Source organism: Idiotropiscis lumnitzeri, chromosome 4 (assembly GCF_059441095.1).
Source record: "Idiotropiscis lumnitzeri isolate Australia: NSW breed Sydney's pygmy pipehorse chromosome 4, RoL_Ilum_1.0, whole genome shotgun sequence".
Classification (NCBI taxonomy): domain Eukaryota; kingdom Metazoa; phylum Chordata; class Actinopteri; order Syngnathiformes; family Syngnathidae; genus Idiotropiscis; species Idiotropiscis lumnitzeri.
The window spans coordinates 22,178,823-22,202,434 of record NC_142394.1 but is presented as its reverse complement, the minus strand read 5'-3'; the positions used below and the strand labels follow the sequence as shown (position 1 = coordinate 22,202,434).

At 39.3% G+C, this 23,612-nt stretch overlaps 1 protein-coding gene across 3 annotated transcripts in view; it reads right to left on the bottom strand.

Moving 5' to 3' along the window:
• drp2 (dystrophin related protein 2) overlaps nt 1-23,612 on the bottom strand; it is a 157,349-nt gene that overhangs the window by 22,146 nt on the left and 111,591 nt on the right. For all 3 annotated transcript variants that reach the window (XM_088293437.1, XM_088293438.1, XM_088293439.1), the window contains 7 exons: nt 23,373-23,451; nt 19,097-19,157; nt 17,712-17,773; nt 16,400-16,474; nt 10,458-10,659; nt 6,532-6,617; nt 2,623-2,780 (listed from right to left, as the gene is read on the bottom strand). In XM_088293437.1, coding sequence (XP_088149563.1) covers nt 2,623-2,780; nt 6,532-6,617; nt 10,458-10,659; nt 16,400-16,474; nt 17,712-17,773; nt 19,097-19,157; nt 23,373-23,451 — 723 coding nt within the window. The remainder of the gene's footprint in view (nt 1-2,622; nt 2,781-6,531; nt 6,618-10,457; nt 10,660-16,399; nt 16,475-17,711; nt 17,774-19,096; nt 19,158-23,372; nt 23,452-23,612) is intronic.

Genomic DNA, 23,612 nt, shown 5'->3' with positions numbered 1-23,612 from the left:
AGACGGTGAGCTTTAAAGAAAGTGCAACCTCTCCTGGGATAAAGAGGGCTCCTCTAGCATGACCTGTTCTTTCCATGTAAGAGGTCAAATGAAGTTACATTGCCATCAAGTGTAAGCTTCAGTTTGTCACTGCAAACATTTGCAAAAATAAGCTTTGCTCTAGAATAAAAATAAATACAGGAATAAACTTGCCGAATAAACTCAATCGCAATACAACGTGACGATTACCTCTTCATGTACAATACCGTCCAATCATATCTCATCTCCGAGTATCAGATTTAGTCGCTCTCAAGTTCGTCATGTATAAACATTTGTCTCTGCCAGACCTTCCTTAATGCATTTCCCTGATACCTAATGAGGCTCGTCACAGTCTAATAATTGAAAATGTTTTCTGCCGACCTTTGGCCTCCTTGGTCGACTGCATGTAATTGCCTTAATTAATTGCACCTAAGCGCGTTCATGAGGTGATTACATTTAAGATTACAATCTTAGATTTGCACGTCTCCTTTTCACATCCCACTTGTTCCAACCTGAAGATTATGCTAATGCCTTACTTTATGAAAATGAGCAAACTGAGTAGGTAAATAGCTACTGTATCCAAGACAGGTGTGGGCAAACTGCGGCCCGCGGGCCACATGCGGCCCGTTAAACGTTTTAATCCGGCCCACCGAACTTGAAAAAAAATAAATGAATAAACCTTGTTAATGTTTTATTTTCTAAATATTGTGGTGAGTCAAAGACATATTTTATTGTAATACTTTTGTTCACTTTCATTTCAAATTAAATGTATTTTTTTTTTTCTCTGATGAGGTGAAGTTACCAAAACACTCCATCCGTCTGCTTCTGATCCGGCCCCTCCGTCAAATTTTGGAACCCATTGTGGCCCGTCAATCAAAAAGTTTGCCCACCCCTGATCTAAGACTATGATATGAACGAATGTTGTAACTGTCAATACACATACTGCAAGAAACCTTCAGTGATTGTTTGTCAGTGTCTCACGAAAGCATTAGTTTAAAGGGAGTCCCTTAAAATTCTGTCCTTCAATACTCTTTCACTGAAAGAAAAAAAAAGATGTGTTAACTACAAATTCCAAGGCAACAAACTTGGATAAAATCTGGGGGAGTTCCTCAAGGCTCTGTTCTTGAACCACAGTTTGTCCCTATTCATGTGTTTTAGTAGTGCCGAGACCTCATTTCGATTATTTGATCATTGCTAACCCCTTTTTCATCACTCTCAATATGTAATTTTCTTGTTTCACAAATGCTATTTGTCATTCAATCTTTCTTCTTTTTGCCTCTCAAAACTACTTTTTGTTTTTTCCCCACTCGATCCTAGTCTACAGTATTTCAGCAGAATTTTGCAGTGTTTTATATTGTACTTCTAATTATAATTTTTGTACCTGCTTGAGTTGAGACCTCAGCTACTGCCAGGTCCCGCACCAGGACTAAAGTATGGTTGAATTTCATTCTAGGCTGGTCATGAGACAATCAGGAGAGCCTTGCTATGCAACTAAGAGGAATTCTAAATAGACTACAGCGAAACAGCTCACTTTTCTGGCAGATATACGGCAGATTGTGTGACTGAGGTATTCTTTATTGCAGTTTTGAGTGAAGGGTATTTTTACAGCGACGTCAAAGTTATTCTTGGAAATATTTAGCCTACAAATTCGAATTTCGTATGTGCGTTATACCTATTTAATTGCAACAAATTAGCATTTTGTGCACAGGTTGTAGCTATATTATGGTCACAATTAATTTTGCCTCCCTCATGTCATGTCTGGGGCGCTGTAAAAAAATAGGCACCTTATATTAAATTTTGACATCTTTGGCTCAGGATATTTGAGAGTTTCCACAGTTCTGGAATGAACTTGAAAGTAACATGAAGTGCATGCGTTTACAAAAGGTGGAAAAAAGCTAAAGGCAACTTGAATTCAAGCGTCGACATTTTACTCATACACTTTCGTGAACTTTAACAACACTGCACATTTATTTTGGTTGCACTCTTGCGTTCACATTTGCACATGGCTTTGTGATAGAAGCAAAAACCCATCTCATAATTGGCATTAAGGTGATATTTAATCTCCGACTAAATGACATGGAGCAAAGGCAATAGATTTTTAATCAGCCATCGCTGATAGGACAATCGTGGAACAGAATAGACTGAGCATAATTGGCATGACCGTTGAATATCAGGTTGTTAAAATTCACTAATCCTCTGGTTGGCCATTTGACTTTGCAAAATGATGCGCCGCCACCGTCTGAATGTCGCGAAGGTAAAGTTCATGCAACCTGCGGCAGACTGAAGTTTAACATAAAAAGAGAAAGAGTTCAACATGATCGGGCTTCATCCTATCAAGATCTGATGAGTATTCTGCACGCAGCTCAAGCAATGCATCACCCATCAGGGGTAGGAGTGTGTGCATTAAAAGCGGTCTCATGCAAAATTGATGTGTTGTGTCGGAATGTTTGTGAGCCTCCATTCCATGGAAAGGGAACATTTAAGATCGTCTTCCCTCCTGCATAAAAACGGAATGATGGTGCAACGGCACACCTGATGACGTCTTACTGACTTGGTTCTTGACGTTTATGTGAACATCTGTGATCAGCGTCGCGCTGGTCTCACCATGCGGAAGCAGCTGCGGACGCTGGGCTCCACGTTGCTGCCCCCGAAAGCGGCCACTTCGCCCAGCTGGCGGGGGATTTGGATGGCCTCGTGGAGCAGCAGGCTGAGGTGACGCTGGTCCGTCAACGCTCCGTTGCCGGACACTTGACGGAATAAATCTGCCGCCAGCCAAGAACATGGAAATGTTACATAAAATGCTTCATGGTCGTTCCACACATACAAAATGCATGTCATCAATTTAATCATGTTAAATGAAATATGGTCAAGCTTAATGATAATGTAATTACTACTTTGATGGTTGTGAAATGCCACATGAATCTATAATCTCTGCATTAATAATCTTTTTTAAAATTCATTTTATTATTATTATTAATAATATTAACAATAATAATACAGAAATAATAATGTGTTATTATTATTATTATTATTATTATTATTATTACAATTATTACTACTATTATTATTACTATTATATTATTATTATTATTATTATTATTAATAATAATAATATAAAGTCATATTGTTACAGAACAGATGCCTTTCGCTTTTCGAGCAAAAAACTTTATGCAAAATACAACTTTGTTCTTGGAAAGATTACATTTTGATGTCTTAATGCTCATTATTTTTCTTTTCTCTAAAAAGTATCATAACATTTTCATTTCTTTTCTGGTAGTTCTGATTAATTTTTGTGAGGATTATGAGGAGGTCATTGGAAAAACACAGAAAGTTTGCGAAACACGATGACTTAAAATTTAAAATTCACATGCCGGGAAAAAAACAGTCTGTGAAATAAAAATCTTGCTTGCAAAACGATGTTGTCCGAACGGAGAAAAATGTTGGACTGCTTATTTACTTGGAGAAAAGAGTAGGTTTTCATTGAGAATTTTTACTCACTCTGATGGAGAAGATACACGCTCCAAAGTTTTCTCACGATTGACGTGGAATTACAAAACATTCCATTTTGCCACAAAATAAAAACTTTATCTACCCCAAAAAAAAGCTTACGTTTCAAACTTGTTACAAATGGGCTGATGTTTGCTGCGCAGGTGATTCATAGAATCCATTACATTTTCTGAGCAATACTAAAAACATTTGGGAAAAATGCTGACAGAAGCATAATAAACCTAACCTTGGCGTTCTTCCTACAGCAGGCTTGAAAACGTCCATGTTCAACACACTTTTATACATAAAAACGAGCAAGCATTTTAAGATGTTTGAGACAGTATAGGTATGCCAACATGTTTTATGCCTGTTTATTTATTTAACTACAGCCCCGTAATAAATGCTGCCTGCACTCAAATTATAATGTTTCAAAAATACATGCAGCTGTTTGAGAAAGGTGCTGACGTGTCATTCTGGCGGTTGTAAATTGTAGTGCTGGGTTGTAAGGGAGGTACTCTTAATCATTTGCTCATTATTTAGTATATAGGCATTATGTAATTGAGTTAAAATTGCTCATTCAGTATGCACATAAATTCAAATATGCTAATATTTTCCGGTGTGATCATGTAAACTCACAGTACAAGTAGTAATTTGTGTGCATTTTTCTTTCTCTTGTTCACATTAAACAGTGACGCCAAAAGTTGGACTTGAACTGATTGATTTCAATTAGATTAAATGCTGCGTAAAATGTGTGCGCTAATTATTTAGAATTTTTTTTTTTTCACAATATATTTCTCAATGCATTCATAAAAGAGCCACTATCCCAACCCAAGAACACAACAAAATGACCAAATACTGGGTTATTTTACATAAAAATTATCATTCAAGGACGGCACAAAATTGCTGAACAGCAAAGCAACATTGAGTGCGTGAAATAACTGCACATTTTTTCCACAAAAATGAACTCATTCAAAATTTGAATATTATAGCGGGACTATGTTTGCCCTGCATCTTATTCCACATTCGGCAATTTTTTGTTCTATTCATGTTGTAGGAAAGGGCAGTATAAGACAGAAGCAAGCATAACTAAGCTATTCATGTCATCTAGTGGTCAATGGTGATATTACAACTGAAAACGAGAATCCATGTATGTTTGTAGTTCGGCACCGGGAAATTTGCATATTCAATCTAGTTTTCATTTAAAAAAAAAAAAAACGTTTTTGTCCAGTTTCTCCAGGATTTCTGAAAAATCCCACTCAGCATTTTTTTTAAATCAATCTAGGGGACACACAGAATGCGGTCATCAAGTGCCCATGCCCTCATTCAACAATAATGCAGTTAAAAACTGCATTCCAGGTGGTGCACAATTTTCATGAGTCTCAGGTAGTGGGTGTGTAAAAGACTTTTTTTTTTTTTATTATTATATTAATAATATTACAAAACTGTTTTGTGGTAGCCAACACTAGTGCAAAAAAACTAGTAGCAAAAACTTTTGGGGAGGGGGGTTAAAAAAAAAAAACTGTACTTATTAAAACGAATCCCTCTTCCTCTGCCTTGATGATGACTTTCTATATTTTAATGTTGGACGTGATGGTGGCGCGTGCATAGCCAATTATTTTTCAGGTGGTGCATTAAATTTGAAAAGCGTTGCTCGAACTAATTCCATTCTTTGTTTTGTGTGTGTTTACATGAGTAAGAGAATTAAACAACAGTCGTGGAATTACACAGACAGAGTTACGAGGGGATTCGAAGGCAGCATCTGTGTTTATGGCCGTCCGAGGCAAACGTTTAACATCTATGAGTAAATATTTTTCTGAAGAGCGACATCTGGAGCTTGGCGAGCGCGACGGCCAACTGTTAAGGACGCCTCATGGCCACCTGACCTCGGGGACGTTTGAACTGAGGAGAGGTTCTGTTCCTCGGTCCACACAGATGGCGCTCCGACTGAGTAATCTTTGTAAATGTTTCGCTCCGTCGTGGTTGTCGTCTTGAGTCTTGAATCAAATGTTAGTGGCCAGCTGCTCCAAAGTCCAGCTGTGAGGCCCCCCCCCCCAAAAAAAAGCACTTTCCTTTTTAAACGGTGGTGGAAAGTAATGGAGTACAAATACTTGGATTGTAGAAAAAGCTAATTTCCCAACATGGATGCTTTACTTTAGCAGCTTTTTAAATGATTAGTGATTTTCTGATTCTTTTTTTTTTTTTTACTTCTGCATTGTAGCTGTAGCTTCTTGAATTTAAATTTGAATTAAATTCTTCAGTCCACTAGCCATGCCACTCCGTGTAGATTGTAGAAGATATATTGTAAGTCTGTGCTGTGAGCCGCTCAAAATGACTTGCATTAGTTTGGACACCGCGAAAAGAATCAAAAATCAAGAATTGTTTGGAACGTGAATCGTTCAAATTCAAACACTGCCAAACCAACACTGTCATTTGTACCCCTGGCAGCGACTCCCACAGTTCCAATAAATACTGTAGCGTAATGCGACGTCATGATATTTAATATACCAATGTGAGAAACGTGAGGGATGAAGATAAAAACAGCGAAATTAATGTTTAAAAAAAAAAAAATTGAGAGGTAAAATTCTGATTGGCTGTTAACTTTAGAAAGTCACCATAGATCCCTGATTGATTCATATTTGATGTTAATTACAACTTCCCATAAGCTTTTGTTTTAATTTAATAGTTTTAGTGTCTCACTCATCAATTCATACTTTTGCAGGAGTCGTTTTTTTGTGTGCGTACTTTTGCCACCGCAAGGGAGTTCCACCAGGCACACAAATAGAAAAAAAACATCTTGGCGTAGTTTACAATGGAAAATAGGAGAACGGCTGGGAGGGGGAAAATGCCAGCGAGAAGCATGAAGAGTGTGCGTGAACGGACTCTGGTGACGAGCGATCTTTTTAAGGCCCACGGCGTGCAAGAAGCAGCATTCGCCATTTATGTCAACGGAGACGGCTCCTCCATTACGGCCTTTGTGCGTCTGGATGTAATGGCTGCGATCAGTGGCTGGTTGCATTACTCACTCACATTTGTATTTCTCCTGGACGTCGGCGTTGCACAAGCTCACCAGGCCCATCTTGAAGCTCAGCACGCGCATCTTGCCGTTGCGAGCGCTAAGTGGAAGGAAGAATCGAGGTTTAGAACAATGAACAAGGCGTAGACAGGCATTAGTGATGCTTCTGTGCTTTGCCCAGTGAGAGGAACAAAAGTGAGGATGAATTACGTGGGTCACGGCAGGACAGCACAGGTCAGCGCAATGGTGTGAAATTGTATTAGCGACACGTCCACACTCTCTAAACACGGCGGGGACTTGAGGAATTGTTCTTGGGTTTGTGGCCTCACGGGGAGATAATTTGATCACACAAGTAGAGATGCACACATGCATGCAAACTGGCTCGGTACAATACCTTTCAAAAGTTTGAGTGAGTGAACTTAAAGTTCTGAACGTTACTACAGTGGACCATTGGAAAAAAAAAAAAAAATGCATATCAGCAAGCAGGGGTCCACTTTACATAAATATGCACACAAGTTATTTTCGTTGAAAAAAATAAAAAGCCATTTCTAAGGTCCACTGCACATCAAGTGAAAAGAAAAAATTGTCACTGCACCCTGAATGACCGAGCACCGCACATCTACTTAAGCGCTGCAATCAAAAAATTGTGACCAAGCAAAACGGTATTATATTCATTTTATCGAACCACAAAAACATGGCGTGATTGTCAAGGAAGAAGTAAATTGCCACACAGATAAAAAAAAAGTTATCAATAAAGGATAGAGTGGCTATTTATAGGGTCTGTGCGCAATGATTGATCACCCCATTGATTTACGGCACCTATGCAACAGAGACTCTCCACACCTCGCTTTCCCACATATGAAATTATAAATATAGTTAAAAAATTTTTTTGATGGGCTGTTGACATTTGTGACATTGCCACTCTGTTCACCGGCCATTTAAATTTCAAATCACAGCAAAACTGCTTGTAAACTGTGAGTCAATGAGGAAAACTAGTGGCAGAACCTCGCCACACATCGCATGACAGATCTGTCTCTTTTTGTCCTCTTGGATCCGCTTGGTTTTTTGTTGAAATGTTCTAAAAAAAAAAAAATAAATAAAAATATTTCTCTACTGTAGTTTATGCAAACAACCGGTAGCCATTGTGTTCATTCCGCTTGCTAGTTGAACGTTATAGTAGAAAAAGGGCAAACGCGTTCGTCCTCGATGCGTGCCTTTGTTCATATTTCACAGATCGCGTGCGAGCATAGCCGGGAGAGAACTCCACGAGCGTAATGAGCAACATTTGAAGGAGCGGCAAGATTATCATATTAGCATTGGAAACGAGCAATGGAGAAGATCAGGCCTTGCGTCGGTGGCAAGGAGAATATAATTAAATCAAGTTTGCCGAGTTGCGTGTTCCTCAAATGCATGCGGGAAGGAACGAAAAAGTGAGGTCACCATTCACGAGGGAGCGAATCCTCAGTTAGATGATTAAAGTCACATGAGAAGTCAAAGAGAAGCATTAACTGAGCTTGCACGTATTCAAAGTGGAAGCTGGAGTGGATCCAGAGACGCATAAGGAGGCAACTGGCTGTCATCTCCTTTCACACACACTCTGTCTTGCGGCGCTTCCATTTTAAACCCCGTTGCTGCGCACCAGGACACTAACCTCGTGCGCACACCGAACAAATACACACACATAAAGGAAGTGGTGATGTAATGACACACACAAAAACCAAACCCGAGACAAGAACAGACGTCAATCAAGGCTGTGAAATCAATGTGTGAAGCACCGCGCTATTTTATTAGGTCACATAAGGTTGTTCAGGATCCAACGTTAGGAGTTCTAATATGTTTTGGGCTGCAGGGATTCCTCACAGGAAAGACACCTTTATAATCGTAAAGCCAATAAAACACAAAGACATATTGTACACAAAGAGAAAAACATAACTTTTTCCAAGATCATAATCTAGTACAGTTTGAACAACAGCTGAGCAAAGGATGTTTTTTCTATACAGTATAGTCGTCCCATCTATAATTGTTGGTCTCAGCCTCGCCCTAGCTAGCGCTAAGCTAGTTCGTCTTTCAGTTCAAGCATTCCAGTTGAAAACTCACTTAAGTTTGTGGCTAGCAGAATGTGAGCTGGTCAAACATTCCCGTTTTGAGGACGGTGTAAGCTGGCCGATTATTGCCAATGCTAGGTTAGTGTTAGCAGACCAAATATTTCCTTAACGCCCATATGAAAAGGCAACAGCTAATGCTAGCTGACAAATAGCTTAAATCTTCACGTTAGCCATCAGCAAATTCACTGTGGTAAAAAACAATTACTCAATAACCTAATTTTCAAAAAAATTAATGGTTGATGTTGCCAAAAACTAGCAAACTAGTTCAAGCGCTAAGTGGAACAACGGTTTAGAAATACTATTATTTCTCATTGTTTTGTTTTGTTGTTTTTTTTGCTGTAAATTAGCTGTCATTATGTTGTTATTAAGATGCCTGTATTACTATGTCAAAAAAAGGGAAATAAAAGACGCACATTAGATTGGTGTTCGTTTTTTAGATCCGGTTGTACATTTTGGTTTGCCACGATCTGAAGATTAACTAACCTTACTCAAGGTCCAGAATGGATTCATTGAGTTTTCATTCATTTCAATGGGAAACATTCTACACATTTAAAATAAACACTACATAATGATTTTTTGCCAATTATTGAAAAAAAACCCAACAACTACATTTTGAAAAAAAATACAGTATTATTGTCAGAATATTATAACATATTAATTTGGTCGTTATTGTCGCTTCATGATGATTTTTCTTATGGCATTTAGGGGAACGCTTGATAATGTTTAAATGGCGCTCGGATTATGAAGCTTTCTTCTAGTTTGAGACCCCTGAGTATAACAGGAGTTCAAAAACAAAAAAAATGGATACAGAGACATACATAGATACAATATTCGGGGCCACTACTGTTATTTATTTGAAACCCAAAAGCAATTAATGAAATTTATGCAGAGGGTGAAGTCTCTGATTGTCTCATTAGCAGCATGTGCTTAGGAGCAACCCAACGAATTTACAACACTCACGGGATTCCGCTCGTGTTTCTGTTTGGAGACGATATTCTTTTTCTTTACTCTTTGGAGATGGCAAGAAATAGACAATAAGGAGCAAAAATATGAGGTTGAAAGTTGGCGTGAAAGAGGATTTGTCTCAGAAGGCAAGATTGATCCCGTGCCCTATTGGAGCTTTAATTATGTTGTGGCGCTTTAAAGACATCTGTACACAAAGCCACTGAGACGGCAAATATGCCAGAGCAACGGTACTTTTTTTTTTTTTTTCTCGTAATTCTGGATAGTAGTGGCAGATAACAAATGGAGTTTTATTTTTTCATACATTTGATCATAAAAGCTGTCATATTATAAAGACGCATCGCTTATTATTGTGTTAGCTGTCGCGCCTCATTAAAGCTCAATTAATAAGTATCTGCTGAGAATCTTATTGACTCAAGTGATGCTGGGTAATTAACGTGGCTTACCGCAAAGTGATTGCAACCGCAATTAATGGCTGGATTGTTGTCATGTGTATTGCATATTGTGTTGATCCCTTAGTAGCGAATCATTTAACTTAAAAGGTATAAGTTAAATCAAATTATTTTTTTTCTCTAAATTGTATTAAGTGATTCATCATTGTAATACCAATCAATTGCATTCCTTTAATTTTGACTTTTTCTCCAATGTTTAGTATTTTTTAAATTATTTCTCTCTATTAATTTGAGGTTTTTAACATTTAAATTAAAAAATAATTTTTCGAAACAAATGGACTGCTAACATTTAAACTAATGCTGTTTCTCACAGCCACTTGGTTGCTTTCTCCGATCGGGATAATGCTAATTGCTGTAAAAAGTGTCAAGGTCTACACTTTTTGTGGAATTTGTATTGATTTTTTTTTTAGTCCAGCCCACCTGTCGTAGACGTTGAGCAGCCAGTTGAGACACATGTCCACGCAGAGCGGAATGTTGACCAGGACGGTCCTCTCCTCCTCCAGCTTCTCGTAAAGCGCCGTCAGGCCGTGGATGACCTCCACCACGTCCATCACGTGCTCCACTTGATGGAGCTCCTGCTCCCGAAACACCTCGGCGAGGTTGCTCAGTGCCACTAAGTCCACTTTGGACACAGACAAGACGCATGAAAACCACGTTCAGTTTAAAAGAAAATTCTTCTTCTCGTGTTAGACTATACAAGCATTTTAAATTTCTGTGCTTTCAGTGCAGCTCCACATTGTGCCACAACATTCCGGGTAGCACGATATGCATTATATGTTAATCATTAAAGAGGATTGAAGCCAAAAATGTTCTTTAGAATAATGTGTTTTATGTGCTTCCACTAGTTTACACACGTTATTCAGATTAATATGTGTTAAGTTTCAAAATCCACCTGTTGCTAGCCATCTAAGGGGGGCGGCCATTTTGTCACTTTATGTCGACTGAAAACGACATCACAGTTGCTCAGGGCTCCAGTAAAGACCAATTACACATCATATGTTATCTGAAGCTGAGTCATGATTGGTTGTTACCTGGACCGTGAGCAAATGTGATTTGTCATTTTCAATCCACAGCATTGGGCAAAATGGCCGCCCCCTGCGATAGCTAAAAGCAGGTCGATGAGAGACACTGCTTAACGCAGATTCCACAAACACAATATTAATTAGCATACCGTGTTTAGACTAGTTGGGCTACATATTCTTGTGAAGAAAATTTGGGGGTACACTTCCCCTTTAAACGTTCCTTTGACAAAATATTTTAGAGTTTAAATATGTTGAATTCCTTTTTGTTTCATATGAGTCACTTTTAGAGCACACTTGAACTGTGAGTGACAAATACACAGCTTGAAGGAAGTTGAAGGAGTTTTGGCATGGGATAAAAATACATACAGCCACATGAAAAAAAAAACATATTTGAATGTCTCTCAAGGGCTCACTATAGAGAAATTTGCTTATTCCCTCACTTTGAAAACATGAATGAATCACTGTTATTCTTTAAAATATTCGTTTTAATGAGACGGGAGAAGGTTTCTTTGACCACCTTTTTCAATGCCAGCGTCGTATTGATCAGAATAATACTGCTTGAGAGTTGCCATAGCGAAGGTATGCGTGGATGATGCCTCACATTTCACTCCAGAATGCCTTTATAGAGATTTCCTTGCACGCTGCAGAGATTCAAGGCACTCTGTGTCGGATCTAGTAAAGCAACCCTACAACTAAACCTTGCCCACGTTTCACAGTAGTTTCTTTGTATAAAACAGATTTTTTGATACAGCCTTTGTATTGGATCTGTTCCAGATGTGCATCTAATAACATGTTTTATCAGATGCAAGCCTCTCACCGTTACTTAACAGTTAAAATGGAAAATTTGTAAACTACAACTAACTACATTTGACCCCTATTTAAGTCAATCACGCGAATCAGTTTTTAAAGGGGAGGTTCCTATATTGCCAGATGTTTTAGACTCTAAAACAGGGGTGGGAAAAGCTTTTGATTGGCGGGCCACAATGGGTTAGAAAATTTGACAGAGGGGCCGGACCCGGTGCAGATGGATGGAGTGTTTTGGTAACCTCACTTCATCGGAGAAAAAAAATACATCTAAAAAAATACATTAAATGAAAGTGAACAAAAGCATTACAGCAAAAATATGTCTTTGAAAAATCACAGTATTTAGAAAATAAAACATTAAACAAGGTTTATTTATTTAATTTTTTTCAAGTTCGGCGGGCTGGATTAAAACGTTGTGGCCCCGGGCCGTAGTTTGCCCACACATGACCTATAGCAATGTTCAGACTTTATGAGAACTGAACTGATTATCTAGTACCATAAAAAGTTAATATGTATACTTTTTCACCTATTCAGCGATTATTCACACAGCTATACGTTCAATTATAAGTGCCAACCCACTGCCTCAATAAAATTAAACACGGCTGATTCAGCTTTTTTTTTTTACCCACTTAAGTGGATGCTTCAAGAGCTGTGACACAAATGTGATCTTCCCACTCCCAAACTAATTTGACGGAACGTCCCTATCGAGTAGCTAAAAGGGTGCGCATATGCGGAACGTATAATTGGCCCGATCGATAGCGAGGCTGGAAATAAGGACACAATCACGTAACAGACGTGTTCTGGATGCGCTCTTTATTCCCCGCCACTCATCAAGCGCACGGCGGGAGGTTGACTGCAGTTATCCAGACGGCCAGCCAATTGAATCTGCTAATGATATTGAGTCAAAGACTGAAGGAGGGGAGAGGCGATAAGAGAGTGGACAAGAGGACGAGTCACTGGAAGACACTTTAGTGGAGTTTGTGTGCACAACCAGGCCACGAACGCGGGAAGTGTAGGAGTAGCATGTAGTCGACGCAAGCTCAAGGTTAACGGAAGTCAAGCCATCGAGCGAAAGTGGACGTCACAAATCAGGATGCCATTAAATGACCATTATCGTATTACCATCTTGACCATCCAAATGATTCACAGCACATAACCAGGAAGTGCATATCATTTATAATTTATGGAGTCTTCTTCAAAAAAATGCACTCGCTGGCCACTCCATTAGCTAGGCCCGTGATCTCATCGACCCCTCGGGTTATGATAGCTGTACTTTGAGGGTGATCAGAATTTTTTTCAAGCACATTAGGTTATTTTTTAAAACAATGGAAATAACCGGGAGGTCACAACACCAAACACAGCCTACAGTCAGACAGGACAGCTAAATTATGCAAACATTTGAACATTACGCCATAACACAAATGTTAGCCTCAGTGTATAACATATTCGACAAACAAGAAGCTAGCGGTATCTCACTTTTGCCAAAGATTGCAATCTCCTCCTCTTGCATTATGTGCTAAGTTAGCATGCTATGCTTTGTTTGATGCTGAGTTAGCTTAGCGCTAGGGTCACCAACGTGGTGCTAGCCCCCCACGCCTCCCAAGTTATGGGACAATGAAATAGAAATCTTCTCCAAAATGAATCATTATTTTGTTCAATAATAACAATAACATTATTAAAGTTTATTTGAGCATATTTGTTGTTTCACAAGTGTGTACCAAACTGCTAGCCCTACACGTCAATCAATCACTTCAATCAGTAGCCACGAAGTAGCTCCCGGCCTCAGTGTTTCAGTGTTCAATAGCTAAAAATTATTTTGTGGTCAACTACAATGTGATGAAGACACATTCACGAGTGTTATGTTTACCAATAAAAAAAAAAGAAAAATGCAGTTCATATTGTGGTTGTAGTTGGCAGTATGATTTATTTGTAGCCCCTAGTAAAGCAACCCTACAACATAACTAAACCTTGCCCACGTTTCACAGTAGTTTCTATGATAGATTTTCAAATTCACATTTCAGTGCACAATTGCATGCAATAACATAGTTTATGTATTTTTTTTTTTTTAAATAGTGAAGACATGCAATTTACAACCGGGTAGAAGATCGAGCCATATTTCTCGTTGCCCATTAGCTTCAGTATGCGTTAATCACGCATACAGACGGCAAGCAACATTATAAAGTAACTTTACGATACAAAGAACGAGTGTGATTAATACGTCTGGCCGCTGCAAAATGTAATGACGCCGCTGTATTTTTAATGCATCATCCCCCAGAAGCACCGATGCTATCTGCTATCGGATAACGCCTCCATTTAGAAGCATTACTTCTCTTGAGAAACGGCTCGTCTGTGAGAGATGTTCTGACCACGTAACGAGGGTTTTGACCCTGAAGCGGAACATATTCAAGGCTTAACCACGCAGCACAAACTGATTACCTTCTCTTTGAGTCAAATAGATCAATTAGTGGCTCTAATTACCTGGTACTAAGGAACTGGCGAATGTTAGGAGTGAATTCAATGGCGCTCGACTTTTAATGCAAAGAGCTAAGACGCATAATAGAGTGCCAACTCCGCAAGAAACAGAGTGGAGCGATGATTCCGAATGAGAAACTCTCAGAGCCAATGGTTATGCAGTATATCTCATTCTATAGAAGAGCTTGTCATAGTGGATTAGCAATGCTACAGGGTAACAATATATTACTTAACACAGTGATTCCAAACCACAATTTGTCCAAAAATTATTATTGAAGATGTCTGTGCGTTCCTGCTCGTGTATTCAACTAAACGGGTTCTATAGTATGCTATCTACTAGAATTATAAGTTGGATGTGACTCTTGATTATGTTATTTAAATATTAGACAACTGACTACAGTCGCTTATGTTAATTAGTTTACAGGATTATGTAAATGAATTGTTGCAAGAAATGTGTGCCCACACAGAGGCGTGAGTGTGGCGATGTAATGCTGCCACAGGAAGTTAACAAAAAACAGAGAGTAAGAATCTCGTGCGAGTACACTGAGAACAATGTTGGTGTTGTGGTTGGTAGTGTAAGCACGCGTTCACGTGAGAATTGAGACCAGCCTCAGGAAAGTCGGGTATGTCTTGTACACACAGTAAACACAAAGGCAACATTTTCAAATTAATTCCCTTTAGGACTCGGTTTAAAAAAAAAACTGTTGTATTCAGGCTTCTTAAATGTTGCTATTTTTGTGGACAAAACAGAAATGACAAAAAATGCGGGTACGTGTAAAGTAATTTTTGTGTGGATGCAGTCTTTGTGTCTTTTGATCATCTATGGCAGCGACGTTTGGTGACAGGAAGAGCAATTACAGGAGATGCTTTTGTAGTGTATCAAGTTTATTTTCTTTCCCGATTAAGAGATGATGAGCCTTGTAATGCTAAAAAAATACTTTGCGTGATACAACCTTGGTGAAAAAAACCCGGAACTTTATTTATTTGAAAACAAAACAAAACAAAGACTCTCAGACAGGCGTGGGCAAACTACGGCCCGGGGGCCACATGCAGTCTGTTAAACATTTTAATCCGGCCCGCCAAACTTGAAAAAAATTAAATGATTAAACTGTGTTAATGTCTTATTTTCTAAATACTCTGGTGTGTCAAACACGGATATTTTGTTGTAATGCTTTTGTTCATTTTCATTTAAAATTAAATGTATTTTTTTCTCAGCTGAGGTGAGGTTTCCAAATCACTCCATCCATCTGCTCCTGGTCCGGCACCTCTGTCAAATTTTAGAACCCATTGTGGCCCACCAATCAAAAAGTTCGCCCACCCCTGCTTTAAGACATCGCTCAACACCAAATTAGGCCTTGTTCTTAAAATGATATGCTTCGGACATAGATGTTTTTCTCCTTTTTATATCACAGTTGGCAAGTTTGCAAATTGGGTTTTATTACGTTCCTTAGGATCAGCTCCACTGGGCTCAGGCGGTTTTAGAATGACCCTTGACTCCAAGCTTTACTTAGTTATCTGACAACAATTAATTACGTCCATTTAAGCTGTACACCCGCCACTGTATATTCTTAATCCTCTGAGAAGAACAACTCATGATTCCTGCTTGCTGTAGAGCTGCACAGTGTGAATGTATTTCTGTATTTTGTTGCCTCAAGGTGGCCAAGACACACACACACACACACACACACACACACACACACACACACCACAAGGAGCCACACAATGTCCATTGAACTGAAGCAAAACATTAATAAATGCTGTTTAATTTCTTACATCATTATTTGAAGTTTTCATAATGTAAAATACTAGAGAATGCTACTTTTCTTCTTTGAAACAATACCAAAAAATTTTTGGGGAGGAGCTGATAAAGATTAATCACATTTCCATTCATTTCAATGGCGAAAGATGATTTGAGATGCAAGTGTTTTGAGTCAAAATAAAACTTGTATCTCAGGGCATTACTGTACATGCGTTTTGCAACATTTCTGTCCCGTGGGATTTCAGTCGTGTAAAATATGTAACTTGGCACAAGCGATGTCGTGAAACAATGGCGGTGTAACTTACATCTGAGAGCCTTCTGAACCCGCCGCAGCTTCATGGCCGTTCTGTACGCCGAGAACTTGATGTTGTTCAAATCCGCTGAAGGGGAGACAAAAGCACAAATGGAATTTCATTAACATATTTGTGCAAGATGCCACCAGTTGTTAGCTCTTTGCGGCCCTTTTCCGTGCGCCTCTCTTAATTTTGTCAAATAAGGTTAACATCACCAACGCATGACGTTGCTTAATTACAGTTAATTAAAGGTTAAGCGAAAGGCAATCAGCGCAGTAGCGATGCAGTCCCTGAGGTTTTTTTATTTGAAAAAAAAAAAAAGAACACAACACAAGGCTTCTTAATGAGATGTGTGACAGCTTGCAGCAAATCAGAATTCAACTCATTTATAGAGCACTTTAAAACAACCACGCTGCATTGAAATTCCTTTACACTGAGAAAAGAAATTGTCATACAAAAACAAAGACAGTTAAAACAATAAATTAATAATAAAAAAACATGCTGAGTCAAAAGCCAAAGAATCAAAAGGAGTTTTAAAGATGAGGTTTCCTGCCTGTTTTCCATCTGTCCTTGCTGCAACACATCTGATTCAAAGAATATAATCATTTGAATCAGGATTGAGGACCCCTGGTTTAGCGAGAGGTCATTCCAAAGAGAGGGACCGGCATCCAGGCCTTGATTTCCTCCAGGCAGGACAAAAGTGGCCTCAATGAGAAAGCGTCTTTTTTTGCTCAGCAGGACTAAGATCTGACAATCATCTACTTAGCAGGGGAAAGAAATACCATGTTTTCTTAAAATGGAAGCCAAGGGAAACAAATTGGTGAAAACAGCAGAGGCCCCAGAACTGAACCCAGCGGAACACCATATGACAGTTGGGCAGTCCAAGACTCAGAGCAACCAAGGCTAACACAAAACGTTCTGTCAGAAAATTGGATAGCATTCGATTAATCTGTTAGCTGTTGTTGTTTATTTAATCAATTAATCTGATTTAAAAAAAAATGGTTTAAAATGCTTTAATGTCCATTTAATGATAGAATACATTTTGGGAAAAACAATAATGAGCGCTTACAAAATTAATAAATAGAACAAGTTGGTCATGATGTAGACTGCGACAAATCTTCAATTGAACGGTCGACTGATTCTTCTTCCTGGTCATGATACACATTTTGCAATTACCAAGATGATAAAAAATACAGCAATAATCTGCATAAATTATAAACAGATTGAAGGAATTATTTGCTGGATCTAGTAGGCCACAAAAAAAAACAAAAAACAAAAAACAAAAAAAAAACGACTTATCGTGGCAGTGCAGCATGTTACTCACCAAGCGCTTGGTACAGTTCTGTCATCTTTGGGTGGTCCCAGCATGTGGTCTGCGCCTGATGGCTGCAGAGAAGCACAAGAAAGGCACTTTTCAAACATTCATGTTGTGCATTTAAATAGCAAAGGCAAGACTAAGTGGTTCCCATTAAAAAAGTAAAACGACACAAAGTGACAAAAACAATTAAAGCAAAACAGGGGCAATTAAAAAGAGGGAAAAAAAAAAATACAAGTTTGTTGTTGTTGCTTTTAAAAGGAGGCTCGGATTTGAAGAGAGTTGGCGCAGTCTCATGTCTTTGCTCTCTCCAGGCAATTTATTCCACATTTGAAGAGTATTAAAACTGAAGACAGCTCCACTGTGTTTTTGTTCTAGGCACAGGGGTCGTTGGGTCAATTTAAAAAGATAAAAAAATTTTTTTTTTTAAAAAGCGAAAGCTCCTGACGCTTGTGTTGCAAATGGTACATGTAAATATTCATCACCAGGACAACAAAAAGCACAAATAAGGACGTAGTCGCACAAAAAAAAAAAAAAAAAAAAGCAGCAGCACTCAAAAGGTGGTTGCTTATTCACAACACAACTCGAACAGACATTGACACAATATATTTCCTCGCCTAATCATTTATTGATCTTGCTTTTCAATGGCAATTTAAATTACGGTTCGCATTGACGGATTGCACAATTTAATGAGGATGAAGAAAAAAAAAAAACAGCTCGGATGTGTGGGATGTATGAGAGGAAAATCTAAGACACGAAGCTCGGGATAAATCAGAGGAATGCAGTAAAGCAATGCTGCCAATTCAATTTGAGATAAATAATTACAATTTATTGATGTTTTTTCTATAGGAGCCCAATACTTTAGTCATATAAATATAAAGAAAATTACCAGAGTTCTCATACTTTTTGGGTAAAAGGGAGAATTTTTTTTCCAAGAATCCCCTCATAATCCCACTGGCAAGTTGTTGATACACCTCGTTAATGAAAGAAAAGCCCACAGTGGGCACAGAAATAACTTACATCTTACAATAGTAATTTAAAGTTGAATGAAAATTCATCAATGAGAATAAGAATTTGCTTTTGAATTGTGGTTAAACTGAATTATTTGAAAAAACGTCCATCCACAATCATATCAAGTGACAATTTAGAGTCTTCAATCAACCTGCCATGCATTTTCTTGGAATGTGGGAGGCAACCGGAGTACCCGGAGAAAACCTACACAGGCACGGGGAGAACATGCATGCAAATACAAATGGCTTCAAACATGATCCATGACTTTTAAGTCATTTGAAAAAAAACAAAAAAACAATCCGTTCCCTTGTGCTTTTTTGGGGCTGCCTCTGTTGCCATGAATAAACATAAATGGGAGCGAGTGACCGTGATGTTGCACTTACTTGATGTAATATGGCACTTTATTCGGGGAGATGGCACGCTCCCATGGTATCTGCACTGAACCTAAACACACACACACACAAGAAATAGCGGGATAAGCTTGCCATGCGTGAAAAGCCACAACGCACAATAGCCAGTGTGACATCGTGCCCAGACAGTGTTGTCCATTCAGACCTTATTAACGGGGCGGCCCGGGCGTGGCCAGACAAAGAATAAAAAGATAGCTGTGTTTGTTTGGCACGGGAGGAAGAGGAGTGAGAATGCTGACCATGCATTACATTCCGAGCAATGAACCTCAGTGGTCTTGTGAGATTTTTTTTTTTTTCCTGGAATGCTATTGTGACCTTTCTGTGAATGCAAACAGAAACCAGTGTTATGGCTTCTAATAAAAATGAAGTGTAAAAGATCAGATTGATTCAAAAACTGGTTCAATCCTTAAAGCTTTTCAGTCATTTGTGAATACAAATTTACAGAGTAGACATGAAGAAGGGATGTTCAACAGCACTTTAGGACGACTAATTTAACAGAATGACGGAAGAATTGTGAAGGTTAAGTGAAATCTGGATAATTCCCCCAACACAACATAGCTACTTTATCAAACATTCTGCTCAATCAGAAGGAGTTCCAACATGGTCAGAAAATGTGCAAAGAATGAAATTACTGTATTTGAATCCAAGCATTCAAAATGGGAAAGAATATTCCATGTCAGCTGGGGTGTTTTTGTGGCCGTCTCAGTCACAGCCGTGAACGTCACGCTCGAGTTCACCTTGGCAGCCGAACAGAAGACAAACTGTTGAAGACCTCAGCTGTGTGTGTGTGTGTGCGTGTGTGTGTGTCTCCACACTTTAAAACTGAGCAAAAGCGCAAAAAAAGGGCAACGAGCCAAGGATGTGCATCCGTTTTAAAAGGGGGCCTGCGGTGGTCACAAAAAGCATGAAAATGGAGTTCAATGCAATAAAAGAGAGCACAATCCTAAAAAATTGTAACGTTAATGTCGAAGGAGTTTTTGAAACTAAATTCCTTGGAGTTATGTTATGATGCTGATAAATGAACGTGGAAACACGATATCAACAACATAAATGGTGAAATTTCGAAAACAAGAGCAATATCATTGAAGTCGAGACATCTCTTAAGGCTGTCTGTCAATTTATCGGACAAAAAGCTGTGAGAGGAATTAAAAGGAGATGCGTTTCTGTTGCTGGAGTGAAATATTGGAATGACGCAAATATATATTGGTAGATTTGTGAATCACTCTTTGTTAAAAAAAAAAAAAAAAACTTGTACGCAACGCTGTTTTTGAAAGTTTTTAAAGGATGAACAAAAGTGATTAATTTATTTATTTTTTTGTATTTCTTTACAATGTAAATTGGTAGCTGCAGTAAATATATTACCTTGCAAGATAAAAAAATAAATAAATAAAATTAAATTAATCCAGTCCTAAATAAACTTTAGCTTCTGCCTGTACCATTTGTGAAGACAAGCTAAACCATATTGAAAATAAAAAATATTGAAAATAACTGCCTGCCTGATTTACTTCAAAATGTGAGTAAAATCAACTTTATCCAACAATTTCCAGAATTTTACATACACATTTCAACTTAACTTTTAACTCATTTATAAATGAGGTGCCTTCTTTTTTGTGTAGTTAAGATCTGCAGCGCCTTCCATTTTCTATCTTCCTTGGCATATTGGCACGATATCAAAGCTCCACAAAGCCACTCATCTCGGCATGGTGCAGCGAGTTGAGCATCGCTGCTATTTACACCGCAGTGATGGCATCTGTGAGCCAGCATGACGGCAGGAAAAAGTGCACCGGGCTGCCGGGAGACTCCCGCTCAGTCACGCCATTACGCGTCATCTCAGTCTAAACTGGGCAAAGTAAATCACATTTTTCGGCTTCTCTGCAGCCTCTCTGTGTCGTCTCCACAGCGGAGGCAGAATAAGAGACAGAATTAAAAAAAAAGAAACACGGAGCTCCGCTCGAGTGAGAGCAATGAGCTATGCGATGAGCACCGGCGGGGAGGCTTCTCGCAACGTGAAGACAGAGCGAGCAAGCTCGCGAGCTGCAGCTTCGACCGAAATACGCACGATAGCTGGGACACGTCACGCCAGACTGAAGTATTCAAAATGTGGAATGGCCATTTCCTAAATTCATTATTGTTCCGGCAAGACGTTTCTCAGTCTCCGAGAGCTGTTTGCGAAGACGTGTGTTACAATTGCCATGTCAAATGTCTTGAAACTGGATCCGTTCTTGACAAGCCACACGGTTCAAGGCCTCGAACCCCGAAAGCAGGCATTCGCATGAAGCCAAGGAAATTCAATCTGGAGTGCTCCGCCTCCGAAAAAGCTCGATTCAGCGGATACTCCTGACAGTGATAAAGCTTTACTGACTTTAGTTTATTGAGCATCATAATCTTCTGCTTGAAGCGTTTCAACAACCCAAAAGTCAGCACGGGTGAAGCTGGCTCACTCTCTAAGGAACTCGCCGAATTGAACTTGGGTTCATGTTGACTCCCCGTGAAGCCCTCACGAGAGACTTTCAATGGCATTGACCTGGGAGTTACTCCAAGTGTCTTCGTCAATCGTGGTGGTGGGATGGCCTTCCGCTGCATGGTTTGGCAACGGCAGATCATGTTTTGAGAAACAACGTAAATGACACTACACGTTGAAGCGACGTGAGACGGCGGAACTCGGCAGCAACAAAGGCTGGATTCAGCGGACGCTTAGGAGAGTGACGCAGGTTGTTGAAAGGCTTCTAACCGAAGGTTACAATGCTCAACGCAGATAAAGCTGTATTACTTTCCAAAGAAACCACAAATTGACCTTTTGTTGATGCCGAGTGCCAGTGCAGCCCTCCTGATAGATTTTCCACGGCTTTGCGCGAATGCTTGTTCATGGAGTTAAAGGGTCTTCGTCGGTGGTTGTTGTTCGCCGGCGCTCCGCTGCGTGCTTTGTCAAGATCAGATCCTGTTTTGAAAATGCCTTGGACAAACTGAGCAAAGGGACCTTTTTGACCTATTTTCCGACCAGCTCATTTAAATCCGTGTGTTCAGTTTCAATGTTTGAAGCACATTTTGGAACAATGATAAAATCAAGACAAGATGGATTAAAGAGCTCAAATGTTCAGGACTCAATCGCAGGCAGTCATTTGGGGGCACCCTGACCAATATTTTCGAGCAGTGTGATGGACACTACGCTTCTAACAATAGCACTGAATTGCAGTCTGGAACATGAAAAAAATATTTTGCAAATACAGGCAAGGGAACAATGTGATTTTGACAGCAAATGCAAAGCCCATGCAGTTAAATGCTGACGGACTCACAAGTGTCAGAATGAACAGAAAGCATTGAAGTGCACTTTAATTGACGTCTAGGACGCCTTGTAGTTCACTCCTCAGTTAAAAGTTAAAACATTTGTTTTTGAAAAGTACTCGGCACAGAGTTAATTTTCTAATTGCATTTGCATATGATTAATTAATCTGAGGAAGAGGAAAAGTAACGTTAATTAAAATATTCTCAGTCTTTCATTGAATCTCCTTACCTGTTGAAATGTCAGCTCGGGTCAATGTTCAATCTTCAACACTTCACACATTCAAACTCCAGGCAGGAGAGAAGAAGGCTCAAATCAACATTCAAGCCGGTTTCCTTTTTCTGAAATACTTTGCCTTGGTCAAATTCTATGACACGCTTTTTTTTTTTGGGTGACTCTGAAGGCTAAAATTAAATCCCCGGGTTCTAGAGAATTCTCTGTTTGGGCTCCAGTCATCTGCAATGTCCGAACTGCAGAAATTAGAGTGGCGACCTTAAATCTTCATTTAAGAAGTGTATCAGCCTGTTTTACTGCCGCCTCTCCTCTCCTGCTTGCAGAGTAATCATCGGAGCTGCAGCTGTTGCTGTATTGATTCTGCGTGGATTGACTGGGTCAGGTTCAGAGGAAGAACTACTTTGCCGAAGGCGTCTGTCTACCTGTGGTGCTTCATCTCATTAAATGGACTCCCATGCTGTTTTTGGTGAACTTTGATAACGCCATTTGTGTGTTAAATATTTCTCATGCAGAATCCATCGCAGCCTGGTCATCCTGCAAAGGGAATCCCTCTCTTTGGGATCCCTCCTGAAGGTTTTGCCTTTTTTTTTCCAAAATAATCTTGAATTGAATTGATCATTTGTTTACTAGTTTGGGTACCTGAATTTTGGTACGGGAGTTGTTTTCAGAAATATGTTTGGGCACAAACGGGAGCTACGCATGACATCATAGCGCAGAGGTTTAGGGATCACTTACTTGAAAGGAAGTGCTGCGATCCAGGGCCGAAGTCTCGATGTGCGTCCTGGAGTTGCTTTAGTCTCTCCTCAATGGAACCCTGACAAGACACACAAATAACACACCGTGTTAAATCAAAGAGAATAATGTTGCGTGTCACTCTCCCGTCACGAATCCCCACAATGTCAGCGCAAACACGCAGAACACGTGCTTCTCCGCTAATAGCAAAGCGTGGAATATAAATGATGTCTTTGGCAAACG